The 24,096-nt window shown below is 44.1% G+C and overlaps 1 protein-coding gene across 2 annotated transcripts; it reads left to right on the forward strand.

Moving 5' to 3' along the window:
• Nucleotides 1-20: 20 nt before the first annotated feature.
• On the forward strand, nt 21-24,018 carry dnase2 (deoxyribonuclease II, lysosomal). Of its 2 annotated transcripts, none has more exons than XM_069927410.1 (7): nt 21-149; nt 3,106-3,218; nt 8,797-8,962; nt 10,156-10,231; nt 12,500-12,661; nt 16,189-16,386; nt 22,151-24,018. In XM_069927410.1, exons 2-7 carry the CDS (start codon nt 3,106-3,108, stop codon nt 22,510-22,512), a joined length of 1,077 nt encoding a protein of 358 aa, XP_069783511.1. In that variant the 5' UTR covers nt 21-149; the 3' UTR covers nt 22,513-24,018. The 2 variants fall into 2 exon arrangements, with proteins under 2 accessions (XP_069783511.1, XP_069783510.1); XM_069927409.1 differs by lacking the exon at nt 21-149 and adding an exon at nt 388-455.
• Nucleotides 24,019-24,096: the final 78 nt, after the last annotated feature.

Raw genomic sequence — 24,096 nt, forward strand, 5'->3', positions numbered from 1 at the left:
TTGACTGACTAAAGCAGGAAGTACAACCTCTGTTACTCCAGCTGCCTGTGGTGACATCTCAGAGCTGCTTTTTGAAAAAAAATTAATATCAGCTTTGTTGTCTGAATAGCCAGTTTGTGCTGACAGGCCTGGTGGATCTGAAGGAAAAGGTACGTGTCAGGTTCGAACAACTTCTGTGAGGAAACCAAGGAGGGTGGGGATAAAGAAAAGTTGCTTTTGTGCATCTAGCTGGTTCAGAGAATGGGTTAAATGAAAAGAATCCTTTCAAAATGCAGAGTGTACTTTACAATGGGGAACTGAGTTGAGCAATACAGCCAGGTTTCCTGATTTTACGAGCACCCTGTATATTTCCTAACACCGGACAAGTATAAACCTTGCCCTCTGTCTTATTGCTCGCTGGACTGGCTGAGGGAGGGCAGGGTAGGCGGAAGATGAGTGAGCTGCTGAGAGGACAGGTGAGATTCCGGATGCACCGTGGGATTTTTCTGCCACAGCAGAGGCCGAGCTCATTCTCCACCTTCCGCTTCGTTTCCTTTTAAGTCTCCAATCGATATGATACGTGGCAACACGGTCGAGCAGCCTGGCCGCTGGAGCTGCTGCCTTGCAGCCCTGATAACCGGGTTCGATCTTGACCTTGACGCACTAGGTGCTTTTAAGCTGCAGCACCCGGGTAGTCTTCCTGGGACCCAGGTGTGATTAGTGGGGAAAAGGTGCCTCCAGCGATTTAAGGGGATCCCACCCCCCACCCTCCGCGATGACACGGTAGTCTCCCCTGTCCTCACCCAACTGCTGTCTGTCGACCCCCCCACCGGCTGTCAGTTTCCCTCCCACCGGCTGTCAGTCTCCCTCCCACCGTCAGTTGCGCTCCTGCCCCCACCCAGCGGCAGCCGACCCCTCTGCCCTCGCTGCAGTTGACCCTCTGCCCCCGCGGCAGCCAACCCATCTCATATTCTTTAGAAAAGGAAGGGGAAAGCTGCCTGTAGCAATCCAATGGCTCTGATGTGGCCTCATTAGGCTTCTTTGTTCTAAGTTTAAATAAAATCAAGGAGAAAGTGCCAGACCGATCAGTAACTCCCAAATCCTATCAATGGTTAAATACTAAATATTAAACCCCTCCCCCCCCACTTCTTCCCCCATTGCCTTTCCTCAGCTCAGTCTCTCTCTCCCTTTTCCCTCTGTCTCATTTCACACAGACAAAATCAATTCTCACCTCTCTCCTTATCCTATCCAATTAATAATTTTTGGACTCTTCCCCCAACCAGCATTGTCTCTATTCTGAGATTTCCTGTTTTTTTGCTTATTCTTTGCTTATTCCTTGAAGAAGGGCTCAGGCCTAAGTCTTCGGTAATATATCTTTACCTCCTATTCTATATTCAGGATAATGTGAACTATTTTGTAACCACGTAAAAATACACCCTTCTCTCTGTAGTAACTGTAGCGCGCCACTGTAGGCGTATGGGAATGTGTGTGAACAGTTTCCTGAGATGGTGGAAGTAAAGTCTCTCCTGTTATTTGAATCTTGCATCTCTAAGTTATTTAAGAAGCCTCCCAAGCAACTCAGAGACATAACATCTGAATCGTCGGTGATATACGTTTACCTCCTATGGATGCTGTGAGATCGACTGAGTGTCTCCAGCATTTCAATGTGTTTTTACTACACAGTGTTGTGTTTCACTAAATACTAAAGAGAGCCTGACTAAGACACAGGAGACCCACATAAACTCACTATAGCTTGGATATAAATGTTGTAGTTCTCAGATCTTCATCTTTTGTTTCTCTACTGGCTTTTGGGACTTCCCAATGTTCCTCTCCAGGCAATGGAGAGCCAGTGAATTGTGGTCACTGTGCTTGTGTGGGCAGTGCGGCCCAAGATTTAATCACAACAAACACTGGTCCTAATTTTGTTGCTGAATGCCAGCAAGTCTCACATTCTCGGCAGTGATTTCACCAAGACCCCACTTCCTGCACTCCTTTGAAACATTAGCCCAATTTACAGCACTCTATTTAAATGAGGCAGGGCCCTATCCTCTTTTTAAACACACCAGGACACTTTCCACTATTATCAGTTTTACTCTACTGAAGCAGTTGTCCAAAGCCTCTTGTTCAAAAATGTAGATTTTAAAGTGTATCTTGGAGGATGAGAGAACTTTAGTAGAGAGAGAGATATAGACGAGAGGGGAGGGAGAGTGTAAGAGAGAGAGATAGAAGAGAGGAGAGAGAGAGAGAAAGAGAGAGAGAGAGAGAGAGAGAGAGAGAGAGAGAGAGAGAGTTAAAAACATACAGAAATCCAAGAGGAACTCGGCCGGTCTTTATTTCCGTAGGAAGTAAAGATATATTGTTGACGTTTCGGGCCTGAGCCCTTCTTCAAGGTATAAGCAAGGATCAGGAAGGCTTCAGAATAAAGACTGGAGAGAGAAAGGGGGAAGAATGGAAGGGAGAGGAAGACCAGACCAAAAGCCAAAACATGTTGATTGTATATGATAAGAGAAAAAGTGAGAATTGATCTTGGCTCTGTGAAAGGAGAGAGGGAAAAGGGAAAAGTGAGAGAGAGAGCGCTGGGGACAGGGGGAAGAAGAAGGGCTGAGGGGAGGGAGAGGATTATATGAAAACCAGAGAAATCGATGTTAATGCCATCCGTTTGGAGGGGAATATGTTTCTGGTGGTGAGATCGTGTTGTAGGTGGCAAAAATGGCAGAGGAGGATATGTTGGTCAAGGAAGCTGGTGGGGTGGTAGTTGAGGACAAGTGGAAATAGGGATAAAGGAGGGGGGGGGGCTAATGGAAACCAGAGAGGTTGATGTTAATGGCCAGACATTGTTCCTCCAATTTGCAGGTGGTCTCAGTCTGGCAGTGTATGAGACCATGGACAGACACGTCATCAAGGGAATAGGACAGGGAATTGAAATGGCTGGCCATTGAGAGATCCATGCTATTGCATTGGGCAGAGCCAGAGACAGAGAGGCAGGGGAGCCATGGATTAGACTTGTCATCAAGAATTCTGAATTGGAGGAGTTCAAAGTTCGATGATGGAGAAGATAAGAGGAGGGAAGCGAATGGATTTGCTGATGCTAATGTTTTAACCCTGATGATTGACATTGTTTTGCAGATGACCATTTCCACCCATCGGTACAGGTTCATCTCTCTGATGGTCGCCTGCCTGGCTTCATCAGTGACCTCGGACATTTCCTGCCATGACGACGATGGGGAGCCAGTGGATTGGTAAGGTGGATCATTTAACTCTCAACCCCAGAGATTGTTGAACTAAATCTGGAGCTGCCTTTACTGGGGAAAGATTCAGGGTAAAACGGGAACATCAGGAGACCATTCTGTCCTAGATCATTTTAAAAGTTCTTGTTTTTATATATTTTATGGTGTCAGAACCTTCCAGCCCACAAGTCCGTGTCTGCCAAATATTCCCATTAACCAACAAACCCTGTAGGGTGGGAGGAACTCGAAGCACCCAGAGGTGCTTAAACTAATTAAACTAAACTTTTCCCTGCCTCAGCTCCTCTAATGCAGAAACCCCCATCAGTTCCTTAGTTGCCCCAAGTCTGGCCAACCTCCCTTCTTTGAAAACCAATAGAGAGCCTGTATCCTGCGACCAAACCCACACGCTTTACCCTGACAAGATCCAACCTCAGAGGATTCCCCTTTTAATGAAGCACTTATAGAAATTCTCAAGCAGACAAAGAATCACTGGAGGGATTCAGCCGGTCAGACAGCATCCATAGGTAGAAATGGACAGTCCAAATTTCAAAGGTTCCTTTTATAGCCACGCAATTGTACATAAAAAAATGTAATATACAGTAAACCTTCGTTAGAACTGCATTACAGCCGACTCGTGGACTACGGGGCTGGAGTGGCCAGCGTGGGACTACAAGACTGGAACAGCAGGCGTGGGACGTCAGGGGCCCGAAGACCCTCGCCGGGGTCTGTCAGGCAGTGAGGAGGGTGGCTGTGGTGTGGGTAGCGGGGAGAGGCACTGTCGGCAGCGGGGAGGGTGGCTGTCGGTAGCAGGAGGGGGGCTGTTGGCAGCAGGGGAGGGGGGCTGTTGGCAGCAGGGAGAGTGGCTGTCGGCAGCGGGGAGAGTGGCTGTCGGCAGCGGGGAGAGTGACTGTCGGCATTGGGGAGAGTGGCTGTCAGGTGGCTTCCCCTGCCCCGACTCAGGAGCCAGAGTTTGCTCCATGGCACCTCTCCCCACTGCGGACCTTTCAGGTGGCAGAACATCACCTTCAGCACTGCCACCTGAACATGCCTCGCAGACACCCGCAGCCGGCTCCAGAGCCGCATTCTCCAGGCGACTCCATCTGAAAGCGGCTTTTGGGGTCCACAGACACCCGCGCTATAAGCGATTCTGCGGATTAATGAATCACGTTCTAACGAGATTTAGTGTACATGATATTCTTCAACTTTTGCCTGCTGTAAGGTAAAAAAAAGAGTTGCTATGAACATTGCCTGGCGCCTCCTAACATTAGGTAAAAGAGAAGCAAAAGAAAGTGTCTTCAGAGATATTGAGTGTCCGTGGATTTGCCTCCAGCGTTCCCGCAGCCTCGGTGGCCACACAGACTCTTGTTCAAACCATCAACAATCCGAGTTCCAGATCCAAATCTCCAATACAATCAGGAAGCCCTCGGCGCTCAAGGCCCTTCTTGAATCCTGGTTCCGACACCTGGTTCCCATGAGCCCATCTCCAGCAGTCCACAGCCTATGTGGGTCCTTGACCGCAAGTCTCCAGCAGCCACACCCTGCGTGGGTCCTTCAGCCGCTGAGCCCCTTCGCTGGGATGCTGCCACGGTCACCGTCCTGTAGGGGACGCCCCCTTCACTCGTCCTTTTTTAAAAAATTTTTATTTTTCACACTATGAACCATACTGACCAAAATACACACAAACATTTCCCTCTTGAATATACACTGTCATTTTCTCACCTTTTCTCCCCTACCTTCCCTCCCTCCTTCACCCCCCTCCCCACCCACTCAACGTTCAACATATATGATACATTAAACCCATTAAACCATGTCATCATACAATGAAAATAAACAAGAAATTTGTGTCATCTACTTTTACACACTGGGTCAGTTCATTTCGTCTTCTTCTCATTCTGTTATTTTAGGGGGTGGAGGTCCGCAGTTGGACTTCTCTGTTGTGTTCCATGTACGGTTCCCAAATTTGTTGGAATACTGTGATGTTATTTCTTAAATTATGTTATTTTTTCCAATGGAATACATTTATTCATTTCTATGTACCATTGCTGTATTCTCAGGCTATCTTCTGATTTCCAGGTTGACATAATACATTTTTTTGCTACAGCTAAGGCTATCATAATCTTTTTTTGTGCTTCATCCAAATCGAGTCCAAGTTCTTTACCTCTTATATTACTTAGAAGAAAGATCTCTGGATTTTTTGGTATGTTGCTTTTTGTGATTTTATTTAATACCTGATTTAGATCTTCCCAAAACTTTTCCACTTTCTCACATGCCCAAATTGCATGTACTGTTGTTCCCGTTTCCTCCTTACAGCGAAAACATCTGTCTGATACTGTTGGGTCCCATTTATTTAACTTTTGGGGCGTGGTGTATAGCCTGTGTAACCAATTATATTGTATCACGCGTAACCTCGTATTTATTGTATTTCTCATAGTTCCGGAGCATAGCCTTTCCCATGTTTCATTCTTTATCTTTATGTTTAGATCTTGTTCCCATTTTTGTTTGGGTTTACAGCTTGTTTCCTCATTCTTTTTCTTTCAGTTTGATGTACATGTTGGTTATAAATCTTTTAATTATCATTATGTCTGTAATCACATATTCAAAATTGCTTCCTTCTGGTAACCTCAGACTGCTTCCCAATTTGTCCTTCAAGTAGGTTTTCATTTGGTAGTATGCAAACATTGTACCGTGAGTTATACCGTATTTGTCCTTCATTTGTTCAAAAGATAATAATTTATTTCCCGAAAAACAATTTTCTATTCTTTTGATCCCTTTTCTCTCCTATTCTCTAAAGGAAAGGTTATCTATTGTGAAAGGGATTAGTTGATTTTGTGTCAATAATAATTTTGGTAGTTGATAATTTGTTTTTTTCCTATCTACGTGAATCTTCTTCCAAATGTTGAGCAGATGGTGCAGTACTGGTGAATTGTCATGTTGCACCATCTTTTCATCCCACTTAAATAGTATATGTTCAGGTATCTTCTCCCCTATTTTATCTAGCTCTAATCTAGTCCAATCTGGTTTTTCCCTTGTTTGATAAAAATCTGATAGGTATCTTAATTGTGCTGCTCTATAATAATTCTTAAAGTTTGGTAGCTGTAAGTCCCCTTGTTTATACCATTCTGTTAATTTATCTAGTGCTATCCTCAGTTCCCCCCCTTTCACTTGTCCTTCTTGTGACTGTTATCAATTTCCTCTGTGGTAAAGCCACTCACATGTCTGCAATCCCTCTCCAATCTCCACAGGAAATGAAAATGAGGTGAAGCTGCGACACTTTTCCAATCAATCGTAGTGTTTTTTTTTAATTTTTTATTTTTCACACAATAAACCATACTGACCAAAATACATACAGGCATTTTTCTCTTGAATATATAGTGTCATCATCTCCCCTTTTCCCCCCTCCCTTCCCTCCTTCCCTCTCCCCCCTTCCCATTTATTCAAAGTTCAATCTATAAGATACATTAAATCCGTTAAACAATGTCATCACTTAATAAAATAAACAAGAAAATTTTATCTTTTACTTTTATATACTGAGTCAGTTCATTTCGTTATTTCTTCATTCATTTCTTCTCCTTCTGTCATTTTAGGTGGTGGAGGTTCATGGTAAGATTTCTCTATTGTATTTCATGTATGGTTCCCATATTTGTTTGAATATTGTGATGTTATTTCTTAAATTATATGTTATTTTTTCTAATGGAATACATTTATTCATTTCTATGTACCATTGCTGTATTCTCAAGTTGTCTTCTAATTTCCAGGTTGACATAATACATTTTTTTGCTACAGCTAAGGCTATCATAATAAATCTTTTTTGTGCTCCATCCAAATTGAATCCAAATTCTTTATTTCTTATATTACTTAGAAGAAAGATCTCTGGGTTTTTTGGTATATTGCTTTTTTTGATTTTATTTAATATCTGGTTTAGATCTTCCCAAAACTTTTCCACTTTCTCACATGCCCAAATTGCATGTACTGTTGTTCCCGTTTCCTTTTTACAGCGAAAACATCTACTGATACTGTGGGTCCCATTTATTTAACTTTTGGGGTGTGATGTATAGCCTGTATAACCAATTATATTTTATCACGCGTAACCTCGTATTTATTGTATTTCTCATATTTCCGGAGCATAGCTTTTCCCATGTTTCATTCTTTATCTTTATGTTTAGATCTTGTTCCCATTTTTGTTTAGGTTTACAGTTTGTTTCCTCGTTCTCCTTTTCTTGCAGTTTGATGTACATGTTTGTTATAAATTTTTTAATTATCATTGTGTCCGTAATCACATATTCAAAATTGCTTCCTTCTGGTAACCTCAGACTGTTTCCCAATTTGTCCTTCAAGTAGGTTTTCAGTTGGTGGTATGCAAACCTTGTATCGTGAGTTATATTATATTTGTCCTTCATTTGTTCAAAAGATAATTTACTTCCAGAAAAACAAATTTCTATTCTTTTGATCCCTTTTCTCTCCCATTCTCTGAAGGAAAGGTTGTTTATTTTATTTTGTTGGGTATTTTTGTTCTTCTTATTTTTATTAAAAGTGTCTTGGTGTTGGTCTTCTTCCTCTGGGTTGGTCATCTGTTGTTTCTCTGATTTCCTATTTTTATTCTCTTCCTTCTTGTTCCCATTATTTTCTATGTTTTCCTGTTGAGAGTCTTGCTGTCGTGTTATACTTGTCTGTTTAAGCTGTGGAGGTTTGCTCCTCAGCTGGTCCCCCCCTCCCTTCGGTGTTGTTTTTGTCTTGTGCATCGCGCATGCGCGGTTGCGCACTTTGGCTCCGTGAGCCATTTTTGTAGTCCTGAGTTCGGGGTTTCCACTGACCTCAGGGAGCAGGCTTCTCTCTCCACGGCGGGCCTCCTCGGACAGGTAAGGCCTTCACCTTTCTCTTCCGACGTCTTTCCTTCTTCTTTTCTTCCCGTTGTTTTTGATTTTTCTTTCTTTGCTGCCATTTTCTCCACACTTTTATTTTTAATTTTTCATGGTTTCTGTGTTTGTAGCTTTGCTTTTTCTTTACTTTTTTAAACTTTTCTGGAGAGGGCTGGTATTTTTTTACCGGTCACTATTCCATCACGTGACATCCAATCAATCGTTGTGTTAAAGTCAGCCTATGCTGTAAGAAAGCAAACAGCAGAACAGCAGAACCAATTAAGCATACAACAGTTTCTTTATTTAATCTACAGGGGTACCATGGAGAGCATTCTGTCTAGTTGCAAATTTCTACAGGTGTACCGTGGGGACAGTCTATCAGGTTGCATTACTGTCTGGTGCAGAGAGCAGGAAAAAGCTACAGAGAGGGTTGTGAACTCGGCCAGCGATGCCATGGGCTCCAGTCTTCACTCCATTGAGCACATCTATGAGAGGCAGAGACTTAAGAAAGCAGCCTCTATCTTCAAGGACTCTCACCACCCAGTCCATGCCCCCTTCATAATGCTACCATCAGGATGGACGTACAGGAGCCTGAAGTCGAACACCCAGCAGCACCCCTCCGCCATCAAATTTCTGAACCACAGACATGACCTTACTTTATCCTATTTTCTTGCACTATTTATTTATTTCGGAAATGTAATTTATAGCAACAATAAATTCTGATTCTGATTCAGGTTCATCGTTTACAAGTTGCCTGAAGATAGTGGTGGCTCGGGAGTATTGTATATGTACATGGACCACGGAACCTCTGGCTGGAGATCTGGGACATACTCAATAAATGACACTCGGGGAGCAGTGGGAGCAACATTGCAGCAACTCTATGACACACCTGTAGCTCAGGTAACTGAAGTGGTTGTCTACAGTTGTCTGAATGGAGGGACGTGGGGGTTATTTACAATAATGGCCACAAAGAAAAGGCTCCCATACTTGTCACTTCCACAACAAGACCTTGGTGAAACTTGACCAACCATGCTCCTCCCTCAGGATTTGGAGGAGAAAAAAAGCAATCATGATTTTAATGCTCCCAGAGCATTTTACAGCCATTGAGATACTTCTGATGAAGGGAAGGTAAAAACACTTAAACGGCGGCTATTTTAAAGTGTATTTCATTACCCCGACACATCTGGCGAATGGCTATGTCAGAAATGATCAAAGTTCCTTCAACGTTTCTTCCAAACAACTACCCCTTTCACCAAAACCAAGCTCTTTCCCAGCTCTTAAAAATAAGATTTGCAGGGAAAGTTCTATGAAAGGGAATGAAGGGGAAAATTACCTACATCTGTGACACAGCCTTCACATATTAAATGGGGGAAAATAATCATCGCGATCTCCATCTACCTATCACATGCATTATTCGTTTTAAAGACCTCAGTTCTCCTGGTTTTATTTTGACCCTTCAAAAAAAAAGCAGAACCACCATCTATTATCTACACTGTCCATACTCCTCATCATTTTGTTTACTCCTTCGAATCGCCCCTCAGCTTTTCCTTTCCTCTAAACAAAACAGACACAAACCTCCTCATCCATATAACTGTAGCCCCTCGTTCAAACTTCTAAATCTGGGCCCTCTATAATATGTTCAGTCTTCTTAACTACCAGAATTTACCTAAGCGTATCCAATTAAGTTCAAGCTTCTTATCAACCGATTGTACAAGTACAACCCAATGAAACCATGTTCTCAGTGCAAAAACAACCAGATATAACACACATGCAGACAAACTATACATATGGAGTACATACATCCATATATAAACCCTATGGGAGGGTTTGTGTGAGCGGCTCCTTGGGTCATTCAGCATCTCTCTGCCCGTGGGAAGAAGCTGTTCCTCAGCCTGTGGGTGCAGGCTCGGATCCTCCTGTATCTCTTCCCCAACGGGGGCAGCTGAAAGATGCTGTGTGCGGGGCGGAAGGGGTCCTCAACGATTTTGCACACACTCTTCAAACCACATTTCTTATAGATCATGTCAATGTGGGAGAGGGAATGAAGTTGCTGGATGGATTTTCATTTTGATTCCTGTGCCTTATTTTTACAGAGCGATGATGTGGCGTATGTGCTCTACAATGACCAAAGACCTGACGACTCTAGTTCCTATGGAGGCCACACAAAAGGTGATGAGCCACGGCTGGTGTGATGCTCTCTCTCGCTCTTGTTTCATACCTAGGTCTCCTAAATGAGAGTCTGGGGGTCCAGCAACCTTGTTTAAAATGGGCTGAGTGACAGGTGTGTCTTTGGACATAACAAGTGTCCACTGAGGTCATGCTACAACAACCTAAACATTTCCTACCATTTCTGTGTGACTTCATTTTATTGAACTGTATGAAGGGCCCAACAATGGTTTCCCCCTCAGCCCTTCCATTGTCCAACTGGCAAGACATTAAGATCCAATAAGAGCTGAATGTGAAATAGTAGATTAAAAATTCAGTTTTCTTCCAGGCCAGACCCCATAACTCTATTAAAAATAACCTGTATATATGGGTTTTTTTCTTATTTATTGAGGGCCCCCCTTTTTGTGGGGCCCTAGTTCAGCATGGTAAATCCGGCACTGGAAAAAAAACTCTGTGGCGTCCCCTTCCTTTGATGCCCTACACAAGTGTTAATTTTGCTTAATGGTTAACCCAGGCCTGACCTTATGCAAGATCATTTTTAAAAATGTTTTTTGATGTAGATGGTAGCAGAGAAGTACAGAAGAAACCAAAATGCCAGGAAAGGGGGCCCATAAACTTTGAGCAAAGTCCTAAAGGAGGGGGGAGGGGGCATAGCCAGGAAACGGTTGAGAATGGCTGTTGTAAGTGATCTACGTTGTTGCTAAAGCACTGATATTTGAGTTCAAATCCATCCACAGCCTCAACTGTTTGTTAAAACACAAAAGTCTGTGGACACCATGAGTGAAGTAAAAACACAATGCTGGAGAAACTCGGCAGGTCGGACAGTGTCCATCAGAGAACTGGGGCGCAGACTGGGAGATCGGTTTGTTGAGCACCTCCGCCGCAATAATGCAGATCTCCCAGTGGCCACCCATTTCAATTCCCCACCCCATTCCCCTGACATGTCTGTCCATGGTCTCATGCACTACCAGTCCGAGACCACCTGAAAATTGGAGGAACAACACCTCATCATCCAACTGGTCACCCTCCAACCAGATGGCATTAACATCGACTTCTCCAGTTTCTGTTAAATCCCACCCCCCCCACCGAACTTCATCCGCCGCCACCTTTCCCCATCTCTGTCTCTCTCTCTCCCCTTTCCCTCTAGAGCCAAAATCAATTCTCACATCTCCTCTGATCATATACAATTAACATCTTTTGTTGGTCGGACTCCTCCCCTAGCCAGCACTGTCTCTATTCTGAGATTGCCTGTTCTTTGTTTATTCCCTGAAGAAGGGCTAAGGCCCGAAACGTTGGCAATATACCTTTATATCTATGGATACTTCAAGACCAGCTAAGTTCCTCCAACATTTCAGTGGGTTTTTACTACAATCACAGTGACTGCAGAACTTTTGTTTCAAACAGTGTACTTCATACTGCAAAGATCAAGATACAGAACCAACGTTTCCGGCTTGAGCCCTTCATCAAAATAAAATGTAGGTTGGGCACCTGTCTAACTTTGATGAAGGGCTCAAGCTGGAAACATTAGTTCTGTATCTTTATCTTTCTCTATAAAGGACATTGTTTGACCTGCTGAGTTTCTCCAGCATTGTGTTTTAACTCAACTTTTGTTGTCCCTACCTTCTTCCAGCTCTAGAACATTCTATTTTCAACCCTCATTTCTTTTCTTACACCTTTGGAGCCACTAGTCTCACGGGAAATTTCTTAGCGGGGGAGGGGGCATTAGGGAAACCACCGGGGGCACCATCTGACGAAAATTTGCTCAGCGAGGGTGGGAGAGGGCAGAAAGGGAAACTTACTATGTTAAATGCGATGTCCTTTAGTCTGTAGGCCATGCGCGCCATGTTTCTATGGCCACGCATGGCCTATGGGCCTCGGGACGTTGCATTTAACATGATGTTCCCCCTTTCTGCCCCTACACTCCCAAATGGAGGACAAATTAACATTGGGCTCGAGGTGGTGCTGGACAGAGGACAGATTACTCAAAAGCCAGACTGTCCAGCCTAAAACCAGATCGTCCGGACACCCTAGCATGGGTGGGGGAGGTAACAATACCTCTTTGGGGGGGGTAATGCCTGAGAATGCCCCCCCTTGGTGCTGACACTGGATTGCACCCTTTATTATCCTCCTAAATCCAGAATTCTAATGTGTGACTGTTGCTCCCAATAAGAGATTGACAATCGGAGTCAGAATATTCCTTGGCATTGTTGGTTCGAATATATTGGCATTGAAATGTTTATTGATCACTGCCTGTTTGCTTTCCAAACCTAGGAGTTGTGCTTTTGGATCGGAAACAAGGATTTTGGTTAGTCCACAGCACTCCACACTTTCCACCAAAAACTGGAGAAAGCTATTGGTGGCCACACAGCGGATTGAAAAATGGCCAATCCTTCCTCTGTGTTACGTACCCCTATTCCCAATTCAATGACATCGGTAAGGTACTTTCCCAGAAGGAACTTCTTCAGTGCTTGAGTTAGCAGTGGGGAGCACACATGCCTCTGAGTTCAATTCCAATAGCTGAGACTTGGGAATTAAAATCTATTATGGGGGGGCAGGGTTAGCGTAGAAGTTAGCGCGATGCTATTAAAGCGCCATCGACTCAGGTTCGAATCTGGTGTTGTCTGTAAGGTGGTTGCATGTCCTCCCTGTGTCTACCTGGATTTCCGCCGGGTGCTTCGGTTTCCTCCCGCCTTTCAAAAAAGGGTTTGTAGGTTAACTGGTGTATTTGGGCAGCAGGTTCAAGGGCCAGAAGGGCCTGTAAACCATGCTGTATGTCTAAATAAAAAAATTTAATTCACCATATATAAGCGTGTAATAGATGAGTTTTGGGGTCAATGTTCAGGGTAAAATTTAGGGGGTCTGACTATTACCACACATACTACTTTTGATCATGGTAACCACCTGCGTCGTTCAAGGCATTGGGGGCTTGGATGGCTGGGACCGGTTGGGACATTGGGAGCTCAGATAGGCAGGCAGTTGGGGCCTAGGTGAGAATCTGTGGTTGGGGCATCTTCGGGAGCTTGGATAGACAGGCGGCCGGGGCCTGGGCAAGAGATGGCAGAAGGGATGTCGAGAGCTCGGATGGCTAGGACTGGATGGTAAGTCTGTGGTTGGGGTGTTGGGAGCTTGGATGCATGGGCGGCTGGGGCCAAAATACGGGTTGACTTTTACACGGTATTAACTATTACACATGTAGATATGGTAGTCTGACATTGGGGCAATGTAAACAGGGCAGCACTGAGTGGGCTCTATAATGTCGATGGAGAGTAGCAAGGCATTAGTGCACTGTGTTGGAGGGACAGAGTGATTGCTGCACTGTGACTAGTGCAGTAGTGAGGTGAATCTGTCTGCCTTACAGCAGATGAAACAAATTTTGTGTAATATTGCACTCTGTTTATTACATTTGTGGTGGCACAGTTGGTGCAGCAGTTCGCACAATGCCTTTACAGCGCCAGCGATTGAGACTGGGGTTCGAATCCCAGTATGTAAGGAGTTTATACATTTTCCCCTGACTGCATGGGGGATCCGGTTTCCTCCCACCATTCAAAACATACTGGGGATATTGGTTAAATGGGTGCAAATTGGGTGGCATGGACTCGTGGACCAAAAGAGCCTGTTACCATTCTGTATGTATGTCTAAATTTAAATTTTTTAAATTTAAATGACAATAAATTGAAACTTGAATCTTGATTCCATGTTCATTGGGTGAGCACAGGTTGCCCCCGATGCTGGATGTTCAATAAAGAAGCTGACCAGTGAACTATTTGACAAAGCTCTTACCCCAGACAGCTGAACAAACTGCCACGAGGCATGGTGGAGGTGAGAGGCACACAAAAAAGAAAACAGCACAGTGAAGAGGTGCAGGCTCACAGTGCCAGAGACACGGAATTCAATCCTGATATTGGATGCCATGCGCATGAATTTTGCATGTTCTCCATGTGACAATGTGGGTTTCTTCCAAGCGCTCCAGTTCCCTCCCACATCCCCCAGACATGCCGGTTGATAGGCTAATTGATCTCTCTGAACTGCCCTTTGTGTCAGTATGTGGCAGAATCTAGGAGGTGCTGAGAAGAATGTGAGGAGAATTTTAAAAATAAAGTTAATGGGAGATTAGTGTTTGAATAGTTGTTTGATGGGATGGGCTAAAGGCAATGTTCCCTCTAATTTTTAGTTGTCAGTGTGCCCAAAAATCTTATGTTGTGCAGATTGTTTTCCTGTGACAAAAGTATGTTCCCACTGAATGCTTGTGCAAATGTAAACTTGAAATTACTTCAAGATAATTTTGGCACAGCTAATAAAACGGTATTGGCATGTTTTAATATAATACACATATGATTGTATTCAATGAAATAACAGTTAGCTAAGAGATTATTTTCAATAAGTATAATTATTAATTACTACAGGTGCCTAATCTTTTATCCAGGATTGTTGGGACTGGACACCTTCCGGATTTCAGAATCATTTTAAAATGGCAATCCCTTTAAGCAAATGCCTTGCTCCTAGCCCCCACCCCTGGCCATCCGTTAACCCTCCCTGCCCCCAGACGTCCATCGCCAACACCCCACCCCCAGCTCCCGGCTGTCTGCGCCCTCCCCCCATCTAACTCCCGACCTGGCAGCAGGGGTGCAGTGCTGCTGAGCCCAGAGTTCACTGGAGCACTGCACCGGCTCGCGGCAAGAAGCAGACAGCGACAGCTCAATGCAGGAGCAATGGCTGTCTTCCTTACCCATAATCCCCCTCGCAGCCAGAACCGGTCTGCCAAAACCAGGGAGGCCCAGTGGAAATGACACAGAGGGCTTCCTATCCTGGGACAGTGCACAGCCAATTAACTGGGATGCCAGTGGAAAAGGGGCTTTGGACTGTTGGCAAGGAATGGATTATGTTGGAGATGAAGGCTTATGCAGACTATTACTACCTAAGTGGACCAGAGGTGCTGTACTAAAAACACAACGCTGGAGAAACTCAGCAGGTCAAACAATATACTTTACATAGCAAAGATAAAGATAGATAACCAACATTTCAGACTTGAGCCCTTCATCAAGATGTGGAAAAATGTCGGCAGGTGTCTGAACTAAAAAGAGGTGGGGGGGTAATGGGTAGGAGCATAGTACCACAGGCAGGAGGTAATAGGTGGATAATGAAGAGAGGGTCCAGAGGATGGTTATGTGCATAGAGAGAGAATGGGGTGGAGAGCTAAGGGAAATGGAATTTTTGTTCGAATGCCTGTCAAAATTTTTCCATGCCCTGATGAAGGGCTCAAGCCCGAAACGTTGATGATGTATCTTTATCTTTGCTATATAAAGGACACTGTTTGACTTGTGTTTTACTTTAGAGGTGCTGTATTGCTGGGTTCTGCTCCAGCAATTTGATGAATGGTACCTAATATCTGCAAAACCTTCAGATCCATTATTTGCTGAAATGAAGGGTTTTTTTTATTCATTGAAAAGTTGAACTGGGATAAAAATGTTTTTGAAAGGCTCTTGCGAATTCTGTCTGGTTGAACCACTTTCTGTTACGCACAGGATAGGAAAAAGCTAGAGATTGTATGTGAACTCAGCCAGCGCCATCATGGGCATTAGTCTTCACTCCATTACGGACGTCTACAAGAGGTGGCGTCTCAAGAAAGCAGCCTCTATCATCAAGAACCTTCACCGCCCAGGCCGTGCCCTCTTCTCACTGCCACCATCGGGAAGATGAATGCGCGGTGGTACAAAAACCGCTTCTTCCCCTACGCCATTAGATTTCTGAACTACAGACACTACCTCACATTTTCTCTTCTTTTGTATCAATGTATTTATTTATTTAAATAGTGTATTTAAGGAAATATAATTTTTGCGCCTGTAATGCACAAAACCGCTGCTGCAAAACAATAGATTTTGTGTCTCATGTTCATGATAATAATCCTGATTCTGATTCTAAAAGGTTCTGAAGGACATCCCTAAACATTCCTTCTCTTGCAGGTACTCAGTTGCTATACAACAACCCCCAAATCTACGATCACTCCATTCCACCCTCCTTTGCTGAGGACTTACCAGATCTCCGGAGCGCAATGGCTGGCAAACACAAGAAAACCCCTCCTTGGAACCGAAAGGTCATCCTTTCATCAGTGAAAGGGAAACAATTCATCAGCTTCGCCAAGTACAAGGACTTTGGAGATGGTAAGTGGTCTCTTTTGTCATTTGTGCCTCTCTTTCCACTCATGTGTTGACTGTAGGAAGAAAGCAAAGAGTAATAGTGGAAGGATCGTATTCTGCCTGGAGGTCAGTAACTAGTGGAGTGTCGCAGGGACCCCCTGCTCTTTGTAATTTTATAAATGACCTGGATGAAGAGGTAGATGGAGGGGTCAGTAAGTTTGCGAATGACACGAAGGTTGGAGGAGTTGTGGATGGTTACAAGATGATATAGACAGGATGTAGAGTTGTGCAAAAAAGCTGAAGACGGAGTTCAATTTGGATAATTGTGAGGTGATGTATTTTGGAAGGACAAACCAGAGGCTGAGTACAAGGTTGGTTAATTAAGAGTGGGAATGAACAGAGGGACCTTGGGGTTCAAATCCATACATCCCTCAAGGTTGCCGCAGAGGTTGATAGTGTAGTTAAGAAGACCTATGGGATGCTGGGATTCATTAATAGGGGGATTGAATTCAGGAGTAGAGAGGTCATGTTTCAGCTCTACAAATCTCTGGTAAGGCCACACTTGGACTATTGTGTTTCAATTCTGGTCACCTCATTATAGGAAGGATGTGGAAGTTATGGAGAAGGTGCAGAGATTTACCAGGATGTTGCCTGCAATGGGATACGTCTTAAGAGGCAAGGTTTGCAAAGCTGGGACTTTTCACTTTGGAGCATAGAAGGATGAGAGGAGACTTGATAGAGGTCTACAAGATTATGAGAGACAAAGATAGGGTGGACAGCCAGCACCTGTTTCCGAGGGCAGGATCAGCAAACACCAGAGAACATTTATACAAAGTTAAGGGAGGGAAGTTTAGGGGAGACATCAGGGGTAAATTTTTTGCAGAGAGTTGTGTGTGCCTAGAATGCCTTGCTGGGGATGGTGGTGGAAGCTGAAACATTGAGGACATTCAAGAGACTCTTAGATAGGCACATGGATGGAAGAAAAATAGAGGGTTATAGGATCAGGATGGTTTAGTACTTTTTTTAGGAAGGGATATATGGGCCATCACAACATCGAGGGCTGAAGGGCCTGTACTGTGCTGTATTGTTCTATGTTCTAATTAATGTTAATGTCCTTTCAAATTTCACCTCTCACCCTCTGGAAAATTCAATTATTTTATTCATTTTTTTTGGGTCAAGGTATCACTAGGAAGCCTAATTGTTTTCAAAGGGCCCGCAGAGTACTGTTTTCTTTGAGCTGTTGCAATTGTTCTGGTGAAGGGATGCTGACGGGAGGGAGATCCAGGATTTAATCCAGCGACAGGGAAGGAACTGCAATGGAGATAGAGCGGATCTCAAAGGGAAACCCGGTGTTCCCACGTGCCTTCTCTACATCGGAGAGACTGGACGCAGACTGGGAGATTGCTTCACTGAGCACCTTCGCTTTGTCTGCATCAATGACAGGGATCTCCCAGTGCCCCACTCCAGCACTGATATGTCTGTTCATGGCCTCATGCACTGCCAAACCAAAGCCACCTGTAAATTGGAGGAGCAACACTTAATTTTCCATTTGGGCACTCTCCAACTGGATGGCATTAACATTGACTTCTCCAGTTTCTGCTAGCCTAATCTCAGTGCTCATTCTCTTCCCTATCTTCCAGCTCACCATCCCTTTCCCTCTCCATTCACAGAGCCATCCCCCCTCCCCCTGCTTGCTGGTGTGTCCTCCCCTCCTGCCTTTGAGACTGTGCTCCTCCCCTCCACCATTTTGTTTTGACACCTGCCGACATTTGTTCATACCTTGATGACGGGCCCAACCCCGATAAATTGGTTGTGTATCTTTATCTTTGTAACATCAAGTGCTCTGTTTCACCTGCTGAGTTTCTCCAGCATTGTGCTTTCACTTCAATCACAGTGTCTGAAGACTTTTGTGTTTTATTCCTGTTCCCATGTATCTATATTGCCTTCTTAGAAGGTGGAGGCCATGAGACTTGGGGGCAGCCTGGGAAAGTCTCTGCAGTACATTTTGTGAATGGTACATGTTGTATCAGTGATGGAGACAAAGAAAGTTGAGGGTGGTGGTTGAAACATCAATCAAGAAGGCTGCTTTGTCCACCTTGTGGTGTCAACCGTCTTGATCACTGGCAGCGTGCATGGAAAGATATGGACAGTCACTGTTTTGGGTTGTGATTTTGATTGAAATTAGAACAATAGAACATTACAATACAGAAAACAGGCTATTCAGCCCTTCTAGTCGGTGCTGAACTATTATTCTGTCTAGTCCCACTGACCTGCACCCATTTCATAGATCTCCATATCCCTCCCATCCATGAACCTGTCCAAATTTTTCTGAAAATGTGAAAATTAAGCCCATATTCACCACCTCAGCTGGCAGCTTGTTCAACAATCCCACCACACTCTGTGTGAAGAAGTTCCCCCTAATATTTTCCTAAACCTTTCCCCTTTCACCCTTAACCCATGCCCTCTGGTTTGTATCTCACCTACCCTTAGCGGGAAAAGCCTATCTACATTTACTCTGTCTATCCCCCCGTCATAATTTAAATATCAAATCTCCTCTCATTCTTCTACGCTCCAGGGAATAAAGTCCTAACCTGTTTAACCTTTCCCTGTAACTCAGTTCCTGAATTTCCAGCAACATCTTAGTAAATCTTCTCTGCTCTCTTTCAATCTGATTGATATCCTTCCTGTAGTTAGGTGAATAAAACACCACACTATACTCTAAATTTGGCTTCGCCATTATCCCCTACATCTTTACCATAATATCTCAATGCCTATACTCAATTCTTTGATTTATGAAGGACAGTCCACTTCTCTCCATGACTGACCTGCTGAGTCCCTTCAGCTTTCTCAATGTTTGGTCAAAATTACAGCGTCTGTAGTTCTTGTGTTTTCGTTCTTGAATGTTTTAGAACTTCACTCCCCCAACCAAGTGGAGGAAAGAATGAAAGGGGATTTTAGAGAAGAATGAGAGGGGATCTTATAGAAACAAATAAAATTCTGAAAGGCTTAGATCCAAAGATGTCAAGGAGTGAATAAGCATGGAAACAGGTCCCTTTGGTCTCACTCATCTCTGCCAACCAAATGGCCTTTTGGACTTGCTCCCATTTGCCTGCACTTAGCCTGATCACCTCTAATGCTTTCCTATCCTAATACTTGGCTAAATGTCATATTGTACCCTGCTCTACCACATCTGGCAGCTCATGGCCCATACCAATCATTCTACATGTGGAAAATGTTACCCCCTCAGGTTCCTCAAACATTTGGAAGAATGAGAGGGATCTTATAGAAATGTATAAAATTATGAAAGGCATAGATAGGATAGAGGTAGGTAAGTTGTTTCCATTCATGGAGGAGACCAGAACTGGAGGACAGAACCTCAAGATCCAAGGCTGTAGATTTAGGAGATGAGGAGGAACTGTTTTTCCCAGAGGGCGGTAAATCTGTGAAATTATATTTAAGAGAAGGTTAGATAGATTTTTATATAGTAGGGGAATTAAGGGATATGGGGAAATGGCAGGTAGGTGGAGATAACTCAGCCATGAATGATGAAGCAGGCTTGATAGGCTGGATGGCCTACTCCTGCTCCTATTTCTTGTTATGTATTCCATCATGCTCCTGACTGGTGCTAAGTGGGGGGGAGGTAGGGGGGGGGGGGGGTGACAGGAGATGTGTTACTCATCATTAGGTACCCAGCCTCTGACCTGCTCTTACAGCCACAGTATTTAACCGGGTGGTCAAATTGATAATTCTTTAAATAACTACAATAAAAATGTGGTATCAATAAAGCTGACACTAAAATGTTGTACAAACCCATCCAGTTCACTGATATATCTGTGGGAAGGCATTTTATCTGTGACTGCAGAATTACAACAATCTGATTGGCTGTTCAAATAAATAAATGTTCATCTTGTCATCAATGCCCGCATTTCATTAATGAGTATTAAAAGCTCTAATTGAAAAACCAAAGGGCTTCACCACAGGGTTCTATCACCCACTCCAAGAATTAAACGGCCTGGTAAAGGAGCTACAGTGGAACAAAAATTTTATTTCCCTGTACAGTGGAAGCAGGACCCCAGAAAATGAGAAGGGCACTCCTTGTTTGAGAAGGAGAAACAGAGGAGACCACCCTATGAGACGGTGACCACAGCGGCAGACCAGTGAAGGGCTCAGCGGCTAAAGAACACGCAGGTAGCGAATTGTTGGCAAGTCAGGGTGAAGAACCCATGCAGGTTGCGGGCATCTGGCGACGTGGTCAAAGGCCTCACAACAGACCACGGACTACTGGAAACTGGCTCGAGACTGGCTGAATGGGTACCAGCTATCGGAACAGGGATGCCAGAGGGTACCAAGGGTGCTGAGGGTTTCCTGACTGCGTCGGAGTTTTGGATCTTGAGCTCGGGTTACCGACAGCTTGAAATGAAGTTTGTGCGGCTGTGGAGGCTGCGGGAGGCGAATCCATGAATACTCAGTGACTCTGAAGTGGTCTCTTTTGCTTCTCTTCCTCTGACTGTCAGGGGCAATGGGCAAATTTCTGCTTTTGGCAAATACTTGTCAGCCTATTGGCAGACTGTAGGTAATTTCATGTGATACATCTATTTTATTATATGACAATAAAAGAATCTGTGTATATGTGGTGAATGTTTTGACATCAGCTAATTTAATTCTACCTCCTCTCCCATTCTCCCATTACACATAAGGGGTGCAGCAATTGGTGTAAACCCATAATTAGGTGATGAGGTTGAATCTTACATGTAATTATATCTACATATAATTATAGAATTCACAGTGCAGAAGCAGCCATTCAAACCAACCATGCCAGTGTTCATGCTCTTCGAGTGACTCCTCCCACCCTAGCCCATTGAAACCAAAAAGTATAAATCCTTCTGCTCACTCCTGGTGTTTCTTCCACTCCTGGCACCCCTGTGATGTTTCTTTTATTGTCATAACAATATAACAACTATACTTTATTAGCTATAGTACTCACTCATGACCTCGTGGAGGCATCCATTTTGAAATCTACCCTTAGCTGCAACAACTTGTCTCCGACTCCCTCGAGTGGTCAGGATTATCACTAGCACTCTATCATTAACCCCCTTTTTCTTCACTCTGTACATTTTGATAGCTTCAATCTGAAACATTTCTAAGCTGCTTCCCACATTACATCAGTTGCACTTCAAAAATTCTTCACTGGCTGAAGAAGGGTTTGGGATGTATTGAAAGGAAAGGGAAAGGCTCTACATAATTGCAAGTATGTGCTCTGCCTTTGTATTTCCTATCCCTTCCCTGTGGTGGTGAGTTCTAGGCGCTCCCCTCACACGTCCCATTGAAATGAGGGCAGTGGATGAGTAGGGCTCTGATATTTTCTGTTGACCATCATCACGGACGTTTATTACCATTACCAAGTTAGCAAGGACATTACAATATTACAATAGATGTTTTTTACTACTCTATTATAGGTGTTCTTTTGTGTTAATTAATAAACCTTTTAAAACTCATCTGGACTTCATCATGAATTCTTCCAACACGTCACCTCCGAGCGGCTTTTCTATGGATTGTAGTCGTTACACAGAGTAACAGAGAGAGAGAGAGAGTAACAGAGAGAGAGAGAGAGAGAGAGAGAGAGAGAGAGAGAGAGAGAGAGAGAGAGAGAGAGAGAGAATCACTCAGAACATACCAGTGTCAGCATTATTTTACTGGTGTGAGGATCGTTCAGGAGTCTGATAACAGCATGGAAGAAACTGTTCTTGAATGTGTGACCTAATTCTCATCCTGTTCCTTATGTTTGTAGATTTGTATTCTGGTTGGGTGGCAGAAGTCTTCCAGAGTGACCTGATGGTCGAGTCTTGGCTGAATTCTCGACACACTCTCTCCTCCAATTGCTCAGCACAGTACGCGGTATACAACGTGGAGAGAATTGAATTTCCCTTGGGCATTACCTTCTCCAGCCATGTGGATCACTCAAAGTGGTGTGTGACAAGGCCAGGCTGGGGAAGTGAGTGGACCTGCATCGGGGATATCAATCGAGATCAAGCACAGGAGAAAAGAGGAGGCGGAACTGTCTGCAACGATGATCCGGTTGTCTGGGATGCCTTCTCAAGCCTCGTTATGTCCTGTCAACCTTGCAAATGTACTTGCAGTGGGAAGGTCTGAGTGAGGCCTTGAATGGCAGCGCCTCGATCAAAGTGCAGCGATCAGTGTCCCCCTTTCAGCTCTTGTGTTGGTGTCTACCAAACCTGTGGGGGCTCGAGCATCCGCAGAGATGACCCTGAACACTGTTGGCATGTTGGAATCCTGTCCAGCATACTCCAGATCAGCTCCAGTCTTGTCTTGTCCAGAATTTGCCTTCAGACAGACGGCAGGAGTGAGATTTTCAGTCAGACATTGCAGTCATCACCCATTTTGTGGAAGAGAGGTGAAGTCTACCACAGTGTCCTGAACAATAATTTTCCTCCAATAACATCACTTAAATCTGATTGTGTTCTTGACCACATTGCTGTTTTTGGGATCTTGTTCTGCATAAACTGATTGCACGCAACATTTCAAACATCCTGGATGTAAAAAGGAAGAGAAGTGCAAGTTTTTCCTTTTGACTGGTTTGCAATTCCCATTGGCCATTGGTCCAAATGAAACTGGGCTTCAATGAAACATGAAGGTTGTATTGAAATAAAAACTCACAGAGCCCCATATCTTTCAGGAACCACACTCCATCCCACATTGATAGAGATTTTCCTGAACACAATAATGGGAAAACCTTGATCTCACTCCATATCCTAAAACCCTGACCTCTTCCCAGCAAGGGTCTGAAATGGAATCAAACTCTTTACCAACTTCCGAGTTCATATTTGGCTCAGAGATCAGCTTCTGATCAAGTATTTGCATGATCCTCGATTTCACTTGCACACATTGTCTTTCTCTGCAAAAACACTAAGGCCACTGCTTGACCTGCTGTGTTTCATCAGCTTTGTGTTTTTACTTCAACCACGGAGTGTGCAGACTTTCGTCTTCTACCTCTTGCCTTTCTCTGCATCTAACTTTTTTGGATCCTTAAGACACTCTCTCTTTCGACAGTCCTTAGCATAACCTTTCCCTTGAAGTTCCTGGTCACCTGCATTAAGATCTCTGTAAATGTCATTGGCTTGATCAAACTTCTATGAAGGGCCACGGGAAGTTCTCCCAACAGTAAAGGTGTTATATCATTGTAAGCTTTTGTTGTTGGAGGAACTCAGCAGGTCATGCAGCTACCACAGGAGGTGAAGATATATTTCGAAAAACTGGCGTTTCTTGAAGGACTCAGGCCTGAAACATCGGTTATATGTCTTTATCTCTTAAGGTTGCTGCGAGACCGGCTGAGTTCCTCCAGTATTTGTGTTTTTACTACAATCACAGCAGACTTTCGTGTTTCACTTTTGTGGTGGTACACCACCGGCCTACTGCAGGGGGCCGGTGTACCTGCAGGAGTGTAAGGGGACAGGATAACACCTGGCTGGCTGCCAATCAGTCGGCATAAATGGATCAAGCCCCACCCGGTTGGGTGTCAATCACCCTTCAGGATATAAGCCTGCGCCGACCTCCTGAGGCCTCACACTGAGTTGCTGCAGCCACAGCCAGGCTGGTTTTGTGGAGTTTTTTGTGGATTAAAGCCTGTTGTTCAGTCTTTACCTTGTGTGTGTCTGATTCTGTCTAACAGCGCACCACAACTTTTTTTCTGTTACTTACTACAGACATCAGTAAAAC

This window comes from Narcine bancroftii, chromosome 3, assembly GCF_036971445.1.
Source record: "Narcine bancroftii isolate sNarBan1 chromosome 3, sNarBan1.hap1, whole genome shotgun sequence".
In the NCBI taxonomy this organism is placed as follows: domain Eukaryota; kingdom Metazoa; phylum Chordata; class Chondrichthyes; order Torpediniformes; family Narcinidae; genus Narcine; species Narcine bancroftii.